At 37.7% G+C, this 17,514-nt stretch overlaps 1 protein-coding gene across 16 annotated transcripts in view; it reads left to right on the plus strand.

Moving 5' to 3' along the window:
• TRPM3 (transient receptor potential cation channel subfamily M member 3) overlaps positions 1-17,514 on the plus strand; it is a 482,939-nt gene that overhangs the window by 284,013 nt on the left and 181,412 nt on the right. For all 16 annotated transcript variants that reach the window (XM_036217932.1, XM_036217935.1, XM_036217937.1 and 13 more), the window contains one exon: positions 14,704-14,878. In XM_036217932.1, the coding sequence (XP_036073825.1) occupies positions 14,704-14,878 (175 nt within the window). The remainder of the gene's footprint in view (positions 1-14,703; positions 14,879-17,514) is intronic.

The raw sequence follows: 17,514 nt of genomic DNA on the forward strand, positions 1-17,514 counted from the left end.
CTCTATCTTTCTCTCTCCCTCTGTCTCTCTCCCTTTCTTTCCCTTTTTCTCCCCTCTCTTACCATATCTTTCTGTCTCCTGTCCCCTCCTCTCTTTTCCTTTCTCTCTCTATCTCCTCTCCCCTTCAGTCTCTCCCCCTCCCTGCTCTCATTTCTTCCCTCGCTTCCTTCCATCTCTTTCTCTCCTGCCTCCCTCTCTCAACTTTCCTCTCTCCAACAGCACCTCTTCTTCTTTCCCTCACTACTCTCCTCCCTCTCTCTAACCCAGCTTCTCTCTTGCTTACAGTAAACCTGGAAAATTGAAAAAGGACCTCAACTTCCCTTAATCAAGGTTGCCACTGATACAATAACTGTCCAAGCCTACTTAGTCCCTCCCAAGCAGAAGGCTCTGAGTAAAACCAAGGGGATCTTTGCTGTAGCTAATATCACGGGTGCCCAGGGTACAGCAGCGTCAGGTTTAGCATCTCAAGGTATACTTCACAACAGTCCCCCTCAGACCAGGTGCCTATGCTAATCCCACCCTTATGGAGCTTGAATTTGGGTAGGAGGAGACAGAAAAAAAAATAAGTAAAACATATAGTGTGTTAGATAGTGATAAGTACTAGGAAGAAAAACAAAGCAGAGAAGGCAGAAAAGGGGGTACATGGAAGGAGCTACAATTTAGAGTGGTGGGAAGGCTTCACCAAAAAGGAAATATTTGAGTAAAGACTTGGAGGAAGTAAAGGATCAAGCTACGTGGTATTTGGGGAAGACCATTTCTGGAGGAAGGAACAGAAACAAAAAGGTGCTGAGGTGAGACTGTGCATAACAGGTTTGAAGAACATCAGGAGACCTGTATGGACATGTGAAATGAGCAATGAGGAGTAGGGAAGAAGGCCACAGAGGGAATCAGGGCCAGGGCCAGGGCCAGCGAAGATTGTAAGACCTTTTATTTGCATATTCACTCCATGTGAAATGAGCGCTAGGAAGAAAAACAAAGCAGAGAAGGCAGAGTTTTGAGCAAAGGAATGAGTGGTCTTGTATGTTTCTACAGAATAGCTTTTCCTTCTGAATTGAGAGTAGGGTAAATCATGAGTAGAGATGAAAGCAAAAATGCTAGTTAAGAGAAAAAAATGGCAATAATCCTGGCAAAGCTGGTGGTGGCTTAGACTAGGGATTGGAGAGGTGAGAAGTTGTCAAATTCTGGCTATGATTTGAAGGTGGAGCAGGCAAGATCTACTATTAAATTAGATGTGGGGTGTGAGAGAAAAAAAAAATCAAGGATGACACTAAGTTTTTTGGGCTGATCAACTAGAAGATGGAGTCTCCATTTATTAGGATGGGGAAAACTGTGGAGGTGGGCGTGGCAGCTATGAGATAATATCTGGAGCTTGACTTTGGGCATATTTGAGATGTCTCATAGCATGTGTGGAGATGTCGAGAGGGACATGGTTATGTGAGACTGGGATTCAGTGGAGATACTTGGTCTAGAATTATAAATATGGAGTTGTCAGTGTAAAGATAGAATATGAAATCATGAGAGTGGGTGAGATCACCAAGAGAATATGTGAGAACAGGACAGGGGAGGACCAAGAACTGAGCCAGAGGTCAGGGCGATGAGGACAGGCCAGCAAAGGAGGTGAAGAGGGAACAGCTGGTGAGGTAAGAGGGAAACCAGGAGAGAGTGCTGTCTTCGAAGCCAAGCGAAGAATATAATTCCAGGAGAAAGAAATTGCCATCTGTGCCAAATGCCGCTGACAGATCAAGCAAGAAGAGATCATGGGAACTGACCATCAGGGGTGTCTCGAGCACCTTCTTCTCCCAGAGTTGGGGAGTTTTCTCCCTCTCTCACTTGCTCCCACCTCTCCCCATCAAAGAGATTTGCCTTCTCTTCTTCCACCTCAAGACATTAGTGGCTTAGGTTTTTTTAACAAAATCTATTGAGGAGGCTTATCTTCAGGTCAAAAATGCAAGCTTCCCTTGAGAACAGACAGCACAGTGAGCCCTTTCTGAAATAAGGAGAGAGAAAAAAGAATGGAAAGCAAAATATGAATTAATTAACAACTCTAGAAATGATCCTGCTACACATAAAAAGTATTCTTTACCTTTAGGCAAAGCATCAAGTAGAGACTATATTAAATATAGATTAGCAATTTCTAGCAGTGCAGTGAAATTCCTATTGCAATAGGATGAAGAGGCAAGGGATTCTTTTTAAAACAGTGGGTTCTAGAAGCTGAATCACAAGAAAAGTGTGTGTACGCCAGTAAGGGCATATTATTTCAATCATGTACAACTAGAACAGGTGTCAGTGCTTGGCTTACACAGGTCTCCAACTTGATTAGTTTTTCATTGATCATAGGCGTACTTGGCCTTGGCAAACTAACAGATGTTGCCTTATGTGAATCAATTTGATCACATTAGTTAGACCTAAAGGTTGGCAAACTGTGGCCTACGGACCAAATCCAGTGTGCCATCTGTCTTTATAAATAAAGCTTTATTAGAACACAGCTGTATCCATGCTCATTCTTTTATGTACTGTCTTTGGCTGCTTTCGAGCTATAGTGGCAGAGTTGAGCACTTGCAAGAGAGACTGTCTGCTCTGCAAGTCTGAAAATATTAGCTATCTGATCTTTTACAAAAAAAGTTTGCCAACTCCTGGTTAATACTTAAAAATAGACTGTTGGAAACATGGTCATTTCAGTCCCTCTCTATGGATTTTCATCTTAATTTATTCCAGGGAGCACATTTTAGATTTCACTTCTTTTCAAAGGCAGAAGTCTATACTGACTCCAGCTTTATGCCGGGGCATTAGTTCCCAAAGTGAGGTCCATGGACCAGAAGCAATACAATTACCTGTGAACTCGTTAGAAATATACATCTTTGAGTCCCATTCTAGACCTACTTATCAGAAGCTCTGGGACAGGGACCACCTGTGTGCATCTGAAACTCTCCTCTAGGTGATTCTGTGATAATTTTCAATGCACAAACTAGTTCTTTGCACATTAAAATCAGGACTTTGAGAGTAGTCCTTAGAATGTGACTTTCTTATATAGCACATTAGGATAGCCCACTTTCTAGAATGATGGTATTAGCACTTATTATTGCAGTCAAATGATTCATGGTGGCAGCAGTAGGAATAAGCTAAGTAGCTATTTCACACAAACATGGCAGAGCAGGATAATGAGGTTAAACTCCCCCAGTGATTAAGGACCCAAAGTACTCAATGCATGCCCTTGGGCCATGACTGTCTCCTGATTCCACATCCTGCACCCCACTATGCTTAAATGATAAAATGTAATGAGGCATTTATTTATAAAAAAGTAGAAGGGATTTGTTTCCAGCACCATTATGGATAGGCTAGAACATGAGAAAAACTTTGAATCAATGATTTTTTCCCCCTACAAGGTTTATGCAGGTGCTGCTAGACTGTACTTGCTATTTTCCTTTGCGTAATGATCCAATCCTTCCATTTGTAATTAGCTTTTATCACGTGTTGTTATTGTTTCTTTTTAAGGAGTTGTGACATCAAGAAAAAAATATATATCTTTCAGATAAGACCATATTTACACTTAAAAAGTAAGTTCAGAGTCTCAAGTTTGTTAGATGCTGCTGCAAAATGAAGCCAGAAACAGAAATGATGGTATTGCAGTTCATGGAGTTGAAGCTTGAGGAAGCCCAATAAATTATACCCCACTCTTGACAGGAATAGTTTCAGATTGACCAGGGGTTGGACACTGGAGTCAGGCAGATGATGATAAAAATATTATTTTTACCAATGATGGTGTTGTTGGAGATAATGAGTTGGTATGAGGGCCAAATGGGTTCACCTACCCATCTCATCCCCCAGACAGTCAACCAGAGAAGTTTGGGTCTACAACACATACCTTTACTAGTATCACAGACTGGCATCAACCAGTCCATGGGGGAAAAGAAGGAAGCTAAATCCTCCCATATGAAAGACTTTTAGTAGGTTCTATCCAACTGAGCAAAACAGACATTAGTAGCTGCTAATCAAGTCACTTGATGCTACACGTAGAAAAGAATAAGGGAAGGACGAGGCGCTGGTGTGTCACCCTAATGCAGCCCCCTCCACATGGGAACTTAAAACCAGAGAAAACAAGGTTTCTCACCACATTGTCACCTATATTTCTCACTAAGGATTTAGTCACAGTAAAGATTTGATCACATTGGACTTAAACATTATCTTTTGGAAAAGATGTCCCGATAATCAAATAAGAATGTATCACTTTTCCCAACTGTTGGTAAGAAATTGAATTAAATATCATTACTAGATCTCAAATAATCAGTGCTCTTCCTTTATCTCCTATATGATTACAGTAGTAAGCTATTTTAGTTACTTGAAAGAAGCTCACTCCTAGCCTACAGCACCTTAGCTGCTAAAACATATTCATCACCTCAGAGGGAACAGAATTTAGGTTTCCGTTTCAGTCGGATAGTTCCCTATTCATTTCAACTAGAGGAAGTAGTAGCGTTCATGGACATCCTTCCAGCAAGGAGAAGAATGTAAACCTTTGTTTACATCTTTCTCCCCAGTGGCCAGAACATGGGTATCCAGCTGGGTCCAATTCTGATAAACAGCAAGGCTTCAATTTAAAAGTATAAGATAGCTGAACCCAAATTGGCTGTTTAAGTCCTTAAGAATCTGGACTCTTCCAAACTTAATCCATATGGACGAGTGAAATGTGAACACTCACCCTGGTCACTCTGTATGTCCTTCTCTAGGTCTCTGACCACTACCGAGCCCCAATAATTAAGGCCTGTGAAAGGACATTTTGTGGCCACTTAAAAGGCTTTCATCTTCACTTTCAGTAGTATACATCGATAGTATTGAGATACAACACTAGGTCCCTTTATAACCACCAATTTATTCCTTTCCTTTCAGTTGTGTATTAGTCCCAAGGTGTAGATCTTAGACATTGGGCATTTTAATATTGTTATTTCACAAGCATTTTTGAACTATTTACTAAGAGTGAGGCACTATGAAACCAGAATATTGCCTAAGACGGGTGAACAAAACTTTCATTAAAATAAGGCAGAATAAAATAACTGCCAAAATATATGTAAAACAACAACAGAACTACAAAAGAGTGGATAATTAATACTGCCCGAATGAATTAAGAAGAGCCTCCAGAATTAGTAACATTTGAAATGCACTTTGAAGATTGGGTTGGGGTCTCTAAGGTGCCAAAATAAATAGCACTTCTCTAATTCTTCCCAGTTCTGAACAATTTGAGAAATAAGTGAATTGCTTGATGCAACTCAAAATATCATTTCAGCTGGAGGACAAGTTAAAATGTGGGGCTTTAAGTCTATTGCCCAAGTGGGCTTAGTGACTCCTAAGAATCAGGCAGAATCTCATGGTGAGCCTCCACCCCCTACCACCCCACCACACACACCTTTGGGGGCAGGGCCCCTGGAGGAGCCAGGCAATCTCAGGCTTCCTACAGGCAGGCAGATGCCAGGAGGAAGGAAAGCGAGGCTGAGTGAGCAAACCTAGTTTTTTCTCAAATTTGCCAGATCCAAGTGAGTAAAAGAAGATAGGAAACCAAAAATGTGCTTAGGGAAAATTCCTCCTCATAAAACCAGGAGTAGAAGAGATGCTTCTCTCTGAAAATTAGTATGCCTAAAGGAAAGTAAAATTAATCCTAATCCTAAATGGAAGAATGTGAAAATAGTCTGACGAGACCAGAATCAGAGAGAACAGAGTTCCGGAGGGAGATGAGGCTGCAAATGAAGGTTGAGTCCAGAATGTGGGAGCCTTGTCTGTCGTGTGAAAGAATTTGCACTTTTATCTACAAGCAGTGGGAACCCACTAAAGACTAAAGATTGTTACAGAGAAGACAGTTTACAGGTGATAACTAGCCGTTATGCGGTGATTGCTGTGGAGGCAGGAAAATCACGAAGTCATTTTAGTAGTTCACAAGAAAACCAACGAACAGAGAAACTGAGCATTTGGCATAATTCCTAATTTCATGAGAATTTAAATCTGATCTGAGTGCCCTGGACCTCTCAGGTCAGTTGATTGAGGAAAATTACTTATGTCATAAACATTTTCTGTAGAAATAACTACATTGTCTTTTAACCTATGAGAAATCAGGATATACTTGATGGCCTTTCAGTATCCTGCCTTTCTTCTGTACCCCAAATTTTCATGATAAACTATTATACATAGAGTACTGTATGAGATGCTGAGAATACAAAGATAAACCTGATAGGAAAAAGAGATGTCTAAACATATAATTCATGAGAGAAAACTTCAAGAGATATATAAGGCACATACTCATTGACATGGGATTTTTTAAAAAGCAAATGCTGTAAGAACTCAAAAATGAGAATGGTTAATTCTGCTTAGAGGAGCTCAAAAAGAGAGGCCTGAAGAAGGCTTATCTTTGAATCTGGGAACTGAAGGATGAGTAGCAGTTCTTCAAAGAGAATATGTGAAAAAGAACATTCTTTTAAAAAAGGATAGAACTTTTTGCATTTGTGACAAAGAAAAGTAATTGCAGTCTCCCTCAGCTGATGCAAAGAGATTTTTTAATGAAATTTTGGAAAGGCAAATTAATATGCATACCACCAACAATATTACCCTCTCTTCTGCTATCTACCCCTCCCGCCCAGCTCTGCTCTGCACTATAGGCTGGGCCTTTCCATGTTTTTTCAATCCATACTTCCCGTGGCTGCTCTGCTGCTTACTAATTCTGCCAAGAAACCAAAGGAAGTTGCATGGGATGTGGATCTAAATTCTGGCACAATTATGGGAGAGTGTGGGCAAAATATTATAAAGTAAAATAAGTTAGGATCTCTCTGATTACCTTACATTTGAGAAGGCAAGGAATGCCTTTTGATGTGGGTTTTGAACAAAGCAGAGACTAAAGAGACTATAGCCTTGTTTGGATGAGTTTTCTTGTAGACCTAGATCAAGTACATAAAAACATTCAGCCTGCAAACAATAGCTCCAAAGAAAATAATGCTGGCTCTTTCCTTTTATGAAAATAATACTTGCCCGACAGCCCAAGGGATTGGCTGTTTGCTTTCCATTGAAACGATTCATGTGGAATGTTGCTTAGATGTCCTGGTTATATACCAACATTATTAGCAGAATATTTCAATCAGAGCTCTCTGGCCATAAGGGAATAACTGTTTCCCATTGACTAAGTAAAAAACTAAGTTAGTTTATTAGCATATAACATACTTGAAGTCAGTTTATTGTTTATAGGTTTTCTTATTTGGCATTTACATCTGTGTACAACCCACAGAACTCAAAAGACTTAACACGCTGACTGAAGCATTGAGGAGAGGCCTCTAGTAGAAGGCATCTGGGGAGCAATACAACAAGCTACCTACCCCAAAACAGAAAGTTTTAGTCTTTTGGATACTACATAAAGAAATTGGGCTTCCTAAGCATATTATTGGCCTGCCTGAATGGATATTTAAACTTTGGAAAAGCATGTTTCAAATTATTCATTTGTCAGAGAATCCTTTTGGTTTAAACATATTAAATGCATTTATTTTACTTTCATCTTTATGAATCATTTATACATTTAAAGTAGAAATATTTTATAGGCTTAATAAATATAAGAATCTTTATATTCATGTTTGTTTAACCATATTGTTCTTATTAAGTGCCAGGTTCTGTTCTATGTGCTTTATAAATAATAACTTCTTTATTACTCAGAACAACCCTATGATTTATGAACCAACTGTGTATGTTAGATACTATGTAGAATGCCAAAACATATTTTTGGCATACCAATTTATATCAAGATGTATTTCTGCCCTACTAGGATATGCATGGTTCCAAATAATAATTATGAATTTTGTGAAGTCTAGCCATGCTGCCAAAGTTTATAGTAGCAGGAAGGTAAAATAGACTAGTGACCCATACTGAGAAGGAAAGTGGGAGTCAACAGGAAGCCAGCAGACAAAAGAACGTAGGGGCAATCATGGGTCTGAGAATCAGAGTCTGAGAACAAGGACAGGACAGATTCAGCCCAGTTCCAGCAGCCCACAGTCTAAGAAAAAGCCGCAGTATGAGCGAGTGAGACAGGTTAAGCCTTCCAGGATGAAGGGTAGAGACGGTAGTGGTATTGTGTGAAGAAGTGTGACCAGCAAGCTCAGTGAAATCAAGACAAAACCCTTGTCCTGGGTCCCACAGTGACAGAGAGGGAGCAAGCAAGTGTCCTGACCTAGTTTGTCTGTAAAAGATGATGCTGCTCTCCAGGAACTAGAGATAATCAAAGAGGAGCGATTACTCTCTGCCCTTGGGCTTCCAGCTCTCCAAAAAATGGATCAAAACCCCTTCTGTTGTTAGGTGAGGAAAGCAGAGCTTTCTTTCAGTGAGGAAAGCAGAGCTGCTTGTCATGACTAGTACCTACGCTTCTCCCACAAGCATCAGCTATGCTCCAAAAGGAAGCCTGATACCTCACAGATAGTACTTTTACACCCAATTTCAACTTGAATATTACCTCTTAAAGACCTACTTAAAAAAGAAGTTGCTATCCAAAATTTATTTTATTCAAAGAGCCCCCGAGGCCTTTCTCCCTGCCAGGGTCTTCATGCTAAGAAAGAGCACATGAGGACTTTTAGGGAAGGTAAGGACATGTGAAGCCTTCTGTAGAGAGTGAAACTAGAGAAGAGAATATTTGGTAGCAATAAACAGAAATTCAATCAAAATCGGTAAAAGGGCATTTTTGATAAGGAGACAGAAACATATCTATAGAGAGGCTAGCAAACTATGGCCCACCCTCTTTTCGTATGACTCACTGACAAAGAATATTTTTTTCATTTTTAAATGTTTGGAAATAAAGGAATATTTTATGACATATGAAAACTATATGAAATTCAAATTTCCACCTCCATATAAATTCTCTTTTTCTCATTAATATACCCGTAGTACAAAAAAAAAAAAAAAAACTGTATCCAATAAAATTTTAAAATTCATCCATAAAAATTCAGTATAAATTTATTTTCTCTCTTGTGATACAAGTAGCTGCACAATGTTCTCAATTTGACCCATAGTCCGACAAAGGGTCAAATTGACAATATTAAGTATGTAACCCTTTACAGAAAAAGATTATCTATCTCTCTTCTATAGGGCACTCTATGCAGAAACTACAGCCAAGTGACTGTAACTTGGACTAAAAAGTCACTACAACCCAGTCTCTCTCTCTCTCTCTCACACACACACACACACACACACGCACGCGCACGCACACACACACACCATTTGACTCCCTCTTGATCAGGTTTCTTTGCTTGTTTATTTACCCTCACACAGTCTCATCAAAGCCACCGCTAATAGAGGCTTTACTCGATAAATGCAATGCCCACTCAGGCCCTCCCTCCAGTTACTCACCTTCAGCACAGGGTCTTCACTCATTCCAGAAAGGCAAACTAGTCCCCTACAGGTCTGGAATCAAGCCAACATTGAAAGAAGGAAGCCCTTCTGTGCCATGGACAGTCAGTTCTCGATTCTCTGATAGGAGAGTATTGACTGGGGGGACATGGTGGGTGTTTCCAGTCCACATGTCACAGTGACCTCCCCTTTCCTGACCTATAAGATTTCCCATTCAATCTACTTATCTACTCCCCTAGTTCTGTCCTTTGGCCTCTGATCGCTAGGCAGAAAAGCAAAGCAAGGACACAATGCCTAAAATGAAATCCAGCTGGTGGGGGCTGGTATAGGATTCCTATGGAAATACCTACAGCGATGATAATTCACAACATAGATTAGTTTGACAATATTGAAAACAAACAAAAAAATAGGGTTTACCATATTTATTAATTCAATAGATTTTATATTCTCAGTCCCCAGAATAAGAAGTGCTATGCAAGTAACATCATTTTCCATCTTTTATCACTGTCCAAGACATTCCTATTAATCCAAATTTTGTATCCTCAGTGTCCTGACAACCTCATATTTCCACATGTGCTGAGACTTTAAATGCCAAGATATCCTGGAATATTGGTATTAGCTTTAAATATGGAAATATTGTATATAGAGGGGGTCCATTAAGTTGAATACCAATAAGGGAGCTGCTAAATGGATTAGTGATGACAGGAAAAGATATTTAAGAGATTCACATTATTGTTACTTCTGCCTAATTCTAAAGTAGGTTAGAAATTTATACTTTAGAAATCTCAACCTCATGGAAAGACCTTAGCCATTTTTTAAGGAATTTCTTTGCCACTAGAGAACCATAAGCATCTAAAAGTGAAGCATCTCATTGTGTTTTTATTTTGCTTAATAGTGCGTGCTGTACTTTGTATTTCCAAATGCTTTCCTAAGCATCGATTTAGGTATATAATTATAGTGGCAAAAAAATGTGTAATAATAATTGCTTTGCACTGGGTTTGGCATTCCCCAATTGAGTACATCATCAGGATTCACTTAAAGATGTTTGGGTTTATTACCCATTTCCAAGTAAAGTCAGACATATTTTAGCTATGGTTCTGTTGTAGATAATGTATCCTACCTCCAAAACATAAAGACAATATTCAAAACATCTGCTTCCAGAGAAGACTGAGGAGATATTCTAGTTAAAATGAGATGCATTTTTTTCTTCTATCATCTCTAGATATTTTCTTGGGCCTCTCTGTCCCTTAGAAGCTCAAAGATTTTCAACCATATTTTATATTTTCTTTTTTTTGTTTGCAAAATACAGCATATTAAAATATCCTCTTTCTGTACAATAATAAACTACAGTTGTACCTGAATATTCATGTGATGGGAATCTTCCTAATTATAATAAAACCTTAAACTGAGTAAACAAGAATAGTTTTGAATGTTCTCAATTAAACACAACAAATTACCAGTTTTATGAAGGTTTCATAAATTCATCCCATAATTTTCAAACCACAGAAGAGGTGTTCTGAAATTTAAGTGCTCCAAGAATCTAAATCTTAAACTATTTGTGAAAAGTGTGGTCTTATGCAAACTTAGGGCATTATTTTTTAAATAGATAGTAAATTGGTGCCCATTAAAATGAGACAAATAGCTTGACTATTACTCTTCCCATCACTACAGTAATTGCTAATGTCCTCCGAGTATGTGTAAGGCTCTGTTTGAAAAATGCAAATTCTGAGAAGGTTACTGACCCTTATGGCCCCATTTTTATTTCAAATACAGGAGATGGTGACCAGTGTTCTATTGGTAGAGTCCACCATTAAATCAAAGACCAGTCTATTCAAATAAGAAATTGAGTGAAGGGGACGTGTTCAATGCTTTTTAATTTTATGCAAAATTTAATCGTGCAAATTTTAAGTTGTGCAACATAAAATATGTGGATAAAGTCTCACTGTGCATATAATTTCAAAGCATATGAATTCTCCACACAAACTTCTAAATCCTTATGAATCACATAATTCTAGAGCTCACAAGTCCAGTGAAATCTGTTAAGCAGATTTTAAAAAAAATATTCCATGCTGAAAATATAATTTAGAATAGGAAGTGTTAACGGAAGAAACAAATAAACACCAGGGAAGAGAGAGAGAGAGGCATGAAGGGAAGGAGATATCCTACAGATGTGTTTCACCATGGAGAGTTTAGCCAATCAATATAACCAGGCAGCAATAACATGATATAGTTTCCCTAACCATACACTTTTGCTAAAACATTCTGGAACTTGTCTCAGAGGCCTCCGTGAACTTCATAAAAGAATACAAACTGATACTCTTTGCACATATATCTATGCGCTTAATTTAGGCTAGGGTTTTGTCGGAGTCCATTAGCAGGTTTTCGTGGGTAGGCTTCAAGGATCCATTAACCCATGGAAACTGCATAAAAATATATTTGTGCTTGTCCATACCTGGAGAAATGGTCACTAGCTTTCATCAGATTTACGAAAGTATTCAAATTCCTTGCCTCTTAAAAAAAAAGCTAAGAACCATTGCTTTAGGCCATTACTAATTATTTGATATTATTTCTTTTCTCAGAAACAAAGGCAATGTATATCTGTGTGTGTGTGTGTGTGTGTGTGTGTGTGTGTGTGTGTGTGTCTTAACTGAGAGACTTAATGTTGCCATATATTAGCAGGTTTATTTATACAAAGCAGGTATTTTGGGACATAGCTTGATTTTCCACCACACAAAACTAAGAAATTTTTTAAAATGCTTCTGTTTTAGACTCTTATAGGCTTTTATTCTATCTAGAAAAGAGTTCCATGTATTATCACTGAAGGAAATGGGAGAATTTGGAGACATCAGTATATTAGATATATTCAATATTGATGAAAGAGTATATAATATTGTGATGCTTTGCTTCATCCAATTTTTAGCACTGATATATATATATATACATATATACATATTAATATAGTTTTTCATCGTTTCAATTGATAACAGCCTTATTCCAAATATAAGAAATCTGATTTTCCAAAATGCTTCTGTATCCCTAGAGGTTATAACAATTTGATTCCTTGAGAGATACATTGGCAGGAAAACAACTGACAGTTTATTTCTCTCAAATCATCCTGTGAAAATTAATCTTTTGCACCTATGTATCCTCTCAAAGAGAAGATTGTTTTCCAGCTACCTTGTCTATTTTCTTGTCTATATTCTAGAAAGTCTGTTCTAGGACTTCTCCCTTCATGAGAACACTGAGTGGATCGCAGTTGGACTGTGAATTGGAATAAAAATCTCGCTAACACAATCAGTGCTCAAGAGTCAGAATCTGGCAAAGCCCTCTCTTGGAATGCCCTGGAATAAGTCTAAATATATCTAAATATTTGGTATAACTAAATATTTAGTATAACGCATCAGGTATAGCACATTGTTCCTTGACATGAAACAATATGGGAACATATACTAAAACAAAACAAAGGGGAAAATTAAATAGTATAGTACTTTGGGAAATACCTCATAAAATAACTTTAAACATTGGAAAAGAGACTCTTTTCCAAAATACATTAAAATACATACCTACATAGAGGTTATTTTGGCAGCAAATTCTCCTCCAAAAGAAGAGTTCTGTACTAACATTTCAAATTAGCCATTAATCTTCAAAGTGCCTTTCAACAGGAATTTACTTAATCCTCATAATCAGCAGCAATGGGAAAAGGGTCTTCTTCATAGACACCCAGACAGAGCTTTAAACAGAACTTTTGTGTGATTCGCTAAGGGCTTCCGTGTCAAAGGGCAGCAGCATGACCTTTCACTTCCTTTTTAAGCATGAAGGAGTTATTTCCAAACTTCTCTATGCACAGAAAACTCTGATGGGACCATGAATCATCTCTCTTTCTCTCTCTCCCAATTCCCTCTAGGAAACAAAGAGAAATCTTGGCATCTTGCCTTGATCAATAATTGTCATGTCCTTATATTTTTAAAATGTAGATTTAAAACAACACCCATTTTTGTATAACTGGCATTTTGAATCACTCCTTTAAGATATGTATCAGACCATGAAAAACACTGACTTAGAAGAGAGAAGGTCCTCAGAGACTGACGCACTTATACTTTAGAAGTAAAACAGGTCACACAAGTCAAATAAAATCTCTTATTAATGGAGCGTGAAACCAAGCCCCAAACTCTTATTTCTTACAAGGAGGCAGTTTCTTGATATAAGCTAAAACCATAGTGGAAGAGGAAAAGAGGGAGAACTGAGATGACTAAGATCTATTTTTAGTTCATATCTATAGAAATGGTGTAGAATCCTTAGTTCTCTTTTTAAAGTAACTGCTTGTACCCTCCAAAACCATTTCATTTTTACGGTACTATTCGATTTGCTAACTATTGTAAGAAGGTAGAGTGAGAGTATTCAGTTTGATACAAATTGAGCAAAAGGAAGTTATTCAATGAACAATGATGATACTTGAGATGATACTTAAAAATGAATTTTTCATCATGTCTCTTTAAGATGTTAGGTTGAACCATATATAAGTACTGATGTTAGGGCAATTATTCCTTGAAAACAGCAATGTCTTATAGCTCAGCATAAATACTTTAGGAAAGCTCTGTGAAACCTGTGAATGAAGCTCAATTTAACAAATATTTACTGACCAGCCATCATGTGCCTGGCGCCTTGCTCAGTAGTGCAGGATGCAATATTAGTGAATGGCAGATGCTATGCCTCCTGGAACCCTATTATTACTATTAGCTGTTAAAAAGCAATAATCAATCTGATCATTTATAATCAGAAATAAACCTATAATTTAGCCAATCATTGATTCAACAAGTTAAAATATACTCCCAACTGACTTTGATTAAAGAATTAAAATCTTTCTATTAAAGAACCAGTTAGGCATTTTCTTACTACTGTTATGACTCCAGAAAGGTGGCATTTTTTTTTAACTTCCCATTTTTCATTTAAGAAACATGTATCATTAGATACATGTGAGACTTGCTTAAGATTACCTTTATCTTCATTCTTTTGGCTGCCAGCCCAGTGCTTCATTTACTAATCAATTCCCTTCTCTCCTCCTCTCCCTATGCTCTCTCCTGTGAGGTATGGTAATCAGTGCCCTAACTGACCCAGCATCCTGGAAATTGTTGGGAGAGGGCAAAGTCAAATAGACTCTCTAGTGGGAACATTCTGCTAAAGGATTTTCTGTAAATGATCACTCAGTATTTTATTCCCTCATATGTTGTTACCTCCCCCTGTGCTCAGTAATTTTAGTTTATGCTTCTTGTTTCTCTTTTTTGTTTCTTTGGTTTGCTGGCTTTGTGTTCTTTTCTTTTCTTTTTCCTTTTCTTTTCTATTTTAATGCAGGAATCGGTCAAGGCGTTCCAGTGGTGGCGCTCATAGTGGAAGGAGGACCCAATGTGATCTCGATTGTCTTGGAGTACCTTCGAGACACCCCTCCCGTGCCGGTTGTTGTCTGTGATGGGAGTGGACGGGCGTCTGACATCCTGGCATTTGGGCATAAATATTCAGAAGAAGGCGGGTAGGTAATTTGCCAGGCCAAATAGGAAAGCTATGAGCCTGTGTTCCAAGCTTGGAAGAGATCGTATTAGTTGATTAAGACATTTGGCATGAGAGCTTGGTGGGGAAGAACAAGGGAACATAGTCTATATGTCCTATGAAGTAGAAATTTTCATAAAAGCCACACTAGACCACACTGATGATAAAAAAAAAAAAAAAGAGGACATGGGGAAGAGAAGGGCCATAGGACATGGTCTTTCTTTTCTTTATTTCTCCTTCGCTCTTTTCCTCCTTCCAATAAAATGAAGCAGGTATTGAGTTTTAACACATAAAGCACAGCTAATCTGGACTGTATAGTGCAGATTAGTAACTTGGGAGAAGCTGGGATATAGAGTTTCCAGGCTTGGCCGCCGAACACCAGCATCACCAAGCCGCTATATGTTAACGAATACTAAATTTTACAAAAACGATTGGCAGCCTGTGCTGTCAGATTCCTCTAAATTATCTTGGCAAGTGGAATCTCTGTAAAGGCCATCACTCCAGCCCTGTATAAATTCCTCTCGAACCCCTCATTTTCTTTTGTTGGTCTATCAGCCCCACAGTGCTACTTTCAATACTCCAAAACCCTCATCCCCATAAAGAACTTTCCTTCATAGCCCTCCCCTCCGATCTGAGGTCACATTTAGTACATTGTGAAATCCAGACACTCACAGATTATTAGGTCAAGGTAATTGATTTCAAAGTGTGAGTGAATTTAAGGAGGAAAACTCAAGGGAGACATTAAGTTTTAAATAAAGAACTTCCTACTATAATCAATTCTCTTAACACATGAAACTAGTGGGAAAGGGGAGCCCCAATGGAAATGGGGATCTTTTTTATCCCTTTTATAAATTTCAAGCAAGTGTTTACTTTCTGCCATGCATTGATATATGAAGAAGAATGACATACTATTCCTACCCACAAAGAACTCGTCGTAAGGCCAATAAGTAGACAGTGCTTAAACCTACCTGTGTGAAAGGAGGAGTAATGAAAAGCATAGGGCCTCTAGCTGAACACTGCAAACACTAGCAGTGATTTTAGGCTCTGTTAAAGCTTTTGATTTTTTTTAAGCTAACATTTGTAAGCACGATGTTGAAGTTCACTTACTGGCAAATTTAATTAAATTAATTTTATCTACTTCTTTAATAGTAAATGTTGGTCCTTCTATAGCTAAGGAGATAAAAAAGAGAACATTTGCCCAAGTGCCTCCACGTCCATGACAAACCAAAGTTCAAGATCCTCAACTATGCTTTGCTTTTATTAAAAACCTAGCCAGAATTCTCATTGATTTCAATATAGTAATTTATTCCTTTTTCTGAAGTAACTAAAGAATAAAGTGTTCATCTTTGGCTTTTTGCTTCCTAGTGCTTATAATTTTACAATATTCCTATAAAGTAGATACAAGTTCGCATTCCGAATGCATGTTTTCTTTTCAGAAAACTAATGAAAAAGTAAGGTGCTCATCTCAGCATTTCAGGTTTCTAGGTGTATGCACAATGAAAGTCTATACCTATCGGCTATTTTTTGTCATTATCTTGCGTTGTGTACCTTGAAAATATTAAAATCTTTCGTAAGTGCCCTTCCTAATTCTGCTTTAATAATAGAGGAATTATGGATTTTAGAGCTGGGTGAGACTATGTTATTTAACCTGTGAGATAGATGCACAGAGAAATTAAGTGCTTTGTCAAGGTCACACAGCCCACCATCCCAGGTCAGGATTCTTTCAAGGGTATTATAAAAATCGTTGAAGTGTGTTTTGTGGTATGTGCCTTACTGTTTCTCATATAGTAGTATTTCAAGGGTAATGTCTTTTAAATATGTAAATGCACTGAAGTTGCTTTCAGCTTCCTCTTTGCATTACAGTTTCTTAATTTTTTAAATTATTTTGTGTATTTCAAAAAAAAAGATAAAAATCAGTATATTCCTGGTTGTAAACCAGTGTCCATGTTGATCCACCCTACCTCATGTAGAGTCTTCTCTTTCCACCACCCAGACCATTGTGCTCCAACCTGAAAATTAAATCAGAAATCCCATGTCCCTTTAAATTTAACTGCTAGCTTTAATTTTAAAACTAAAGTTTAACTTTCATTCTAATTATTCTATGGTCAAAATATGCAAAAGCACATCTATATGGGACCTGTACAAACATATGGACCATGACTGATTATTGAAGAATGTGAAGTCATGCACATAACTAGTGTGGAAATAATGAATTAAGATACGATTTTATATATTAAGAATTGTTAAAAATTAAAACTTTATTGTAAAGAAAGATTTAGAAATGGTTATTAAGAAAAAAGAAGCTTAAAGAGAAGGTTTATATTTGTATGTGTGTGCGTGTGTGTGTGTGTGTGTGTGTGCGCGCGTGTGTGTGTGTAGTGTTATGGTTAAAAATATCTTCTTGCTACTCCAGGAAAGGAATTATAAATTTATCATTATAAAATGAATTCAGAATATTTCTGTGTGCTGTCTGAATAACTGCCAGAATTAATCAGGTTTATTTAGCTTGAAATGAAATTGTCTAGCCACACATATGCAGCTAATTTAAAAAATTATTTCCAAAGAACATTGTTTGCCAGTAATGTGCTTTCTTTAGGCAAAAAAAAGAATTAACTCACC

The sequence above is a fragment of the Rousettus aegyptiacus genome, unplaced genomic scaffold (genome assembly GCF_014176215.1).
Source record: "Rousettus aegyptiacus isolate mRouAeg1 unplaced genomic scaffold, mRouAeg1.p scaffold_m13_p_3, whole genome shotgun sequence".
NCBI classification, from domain to species: Eukaryota; Metazoa; Chordata; class Mammalia; order Chiroptera; family Pteropodidae; genus Rousettus; species Rousettus aegyptiacus.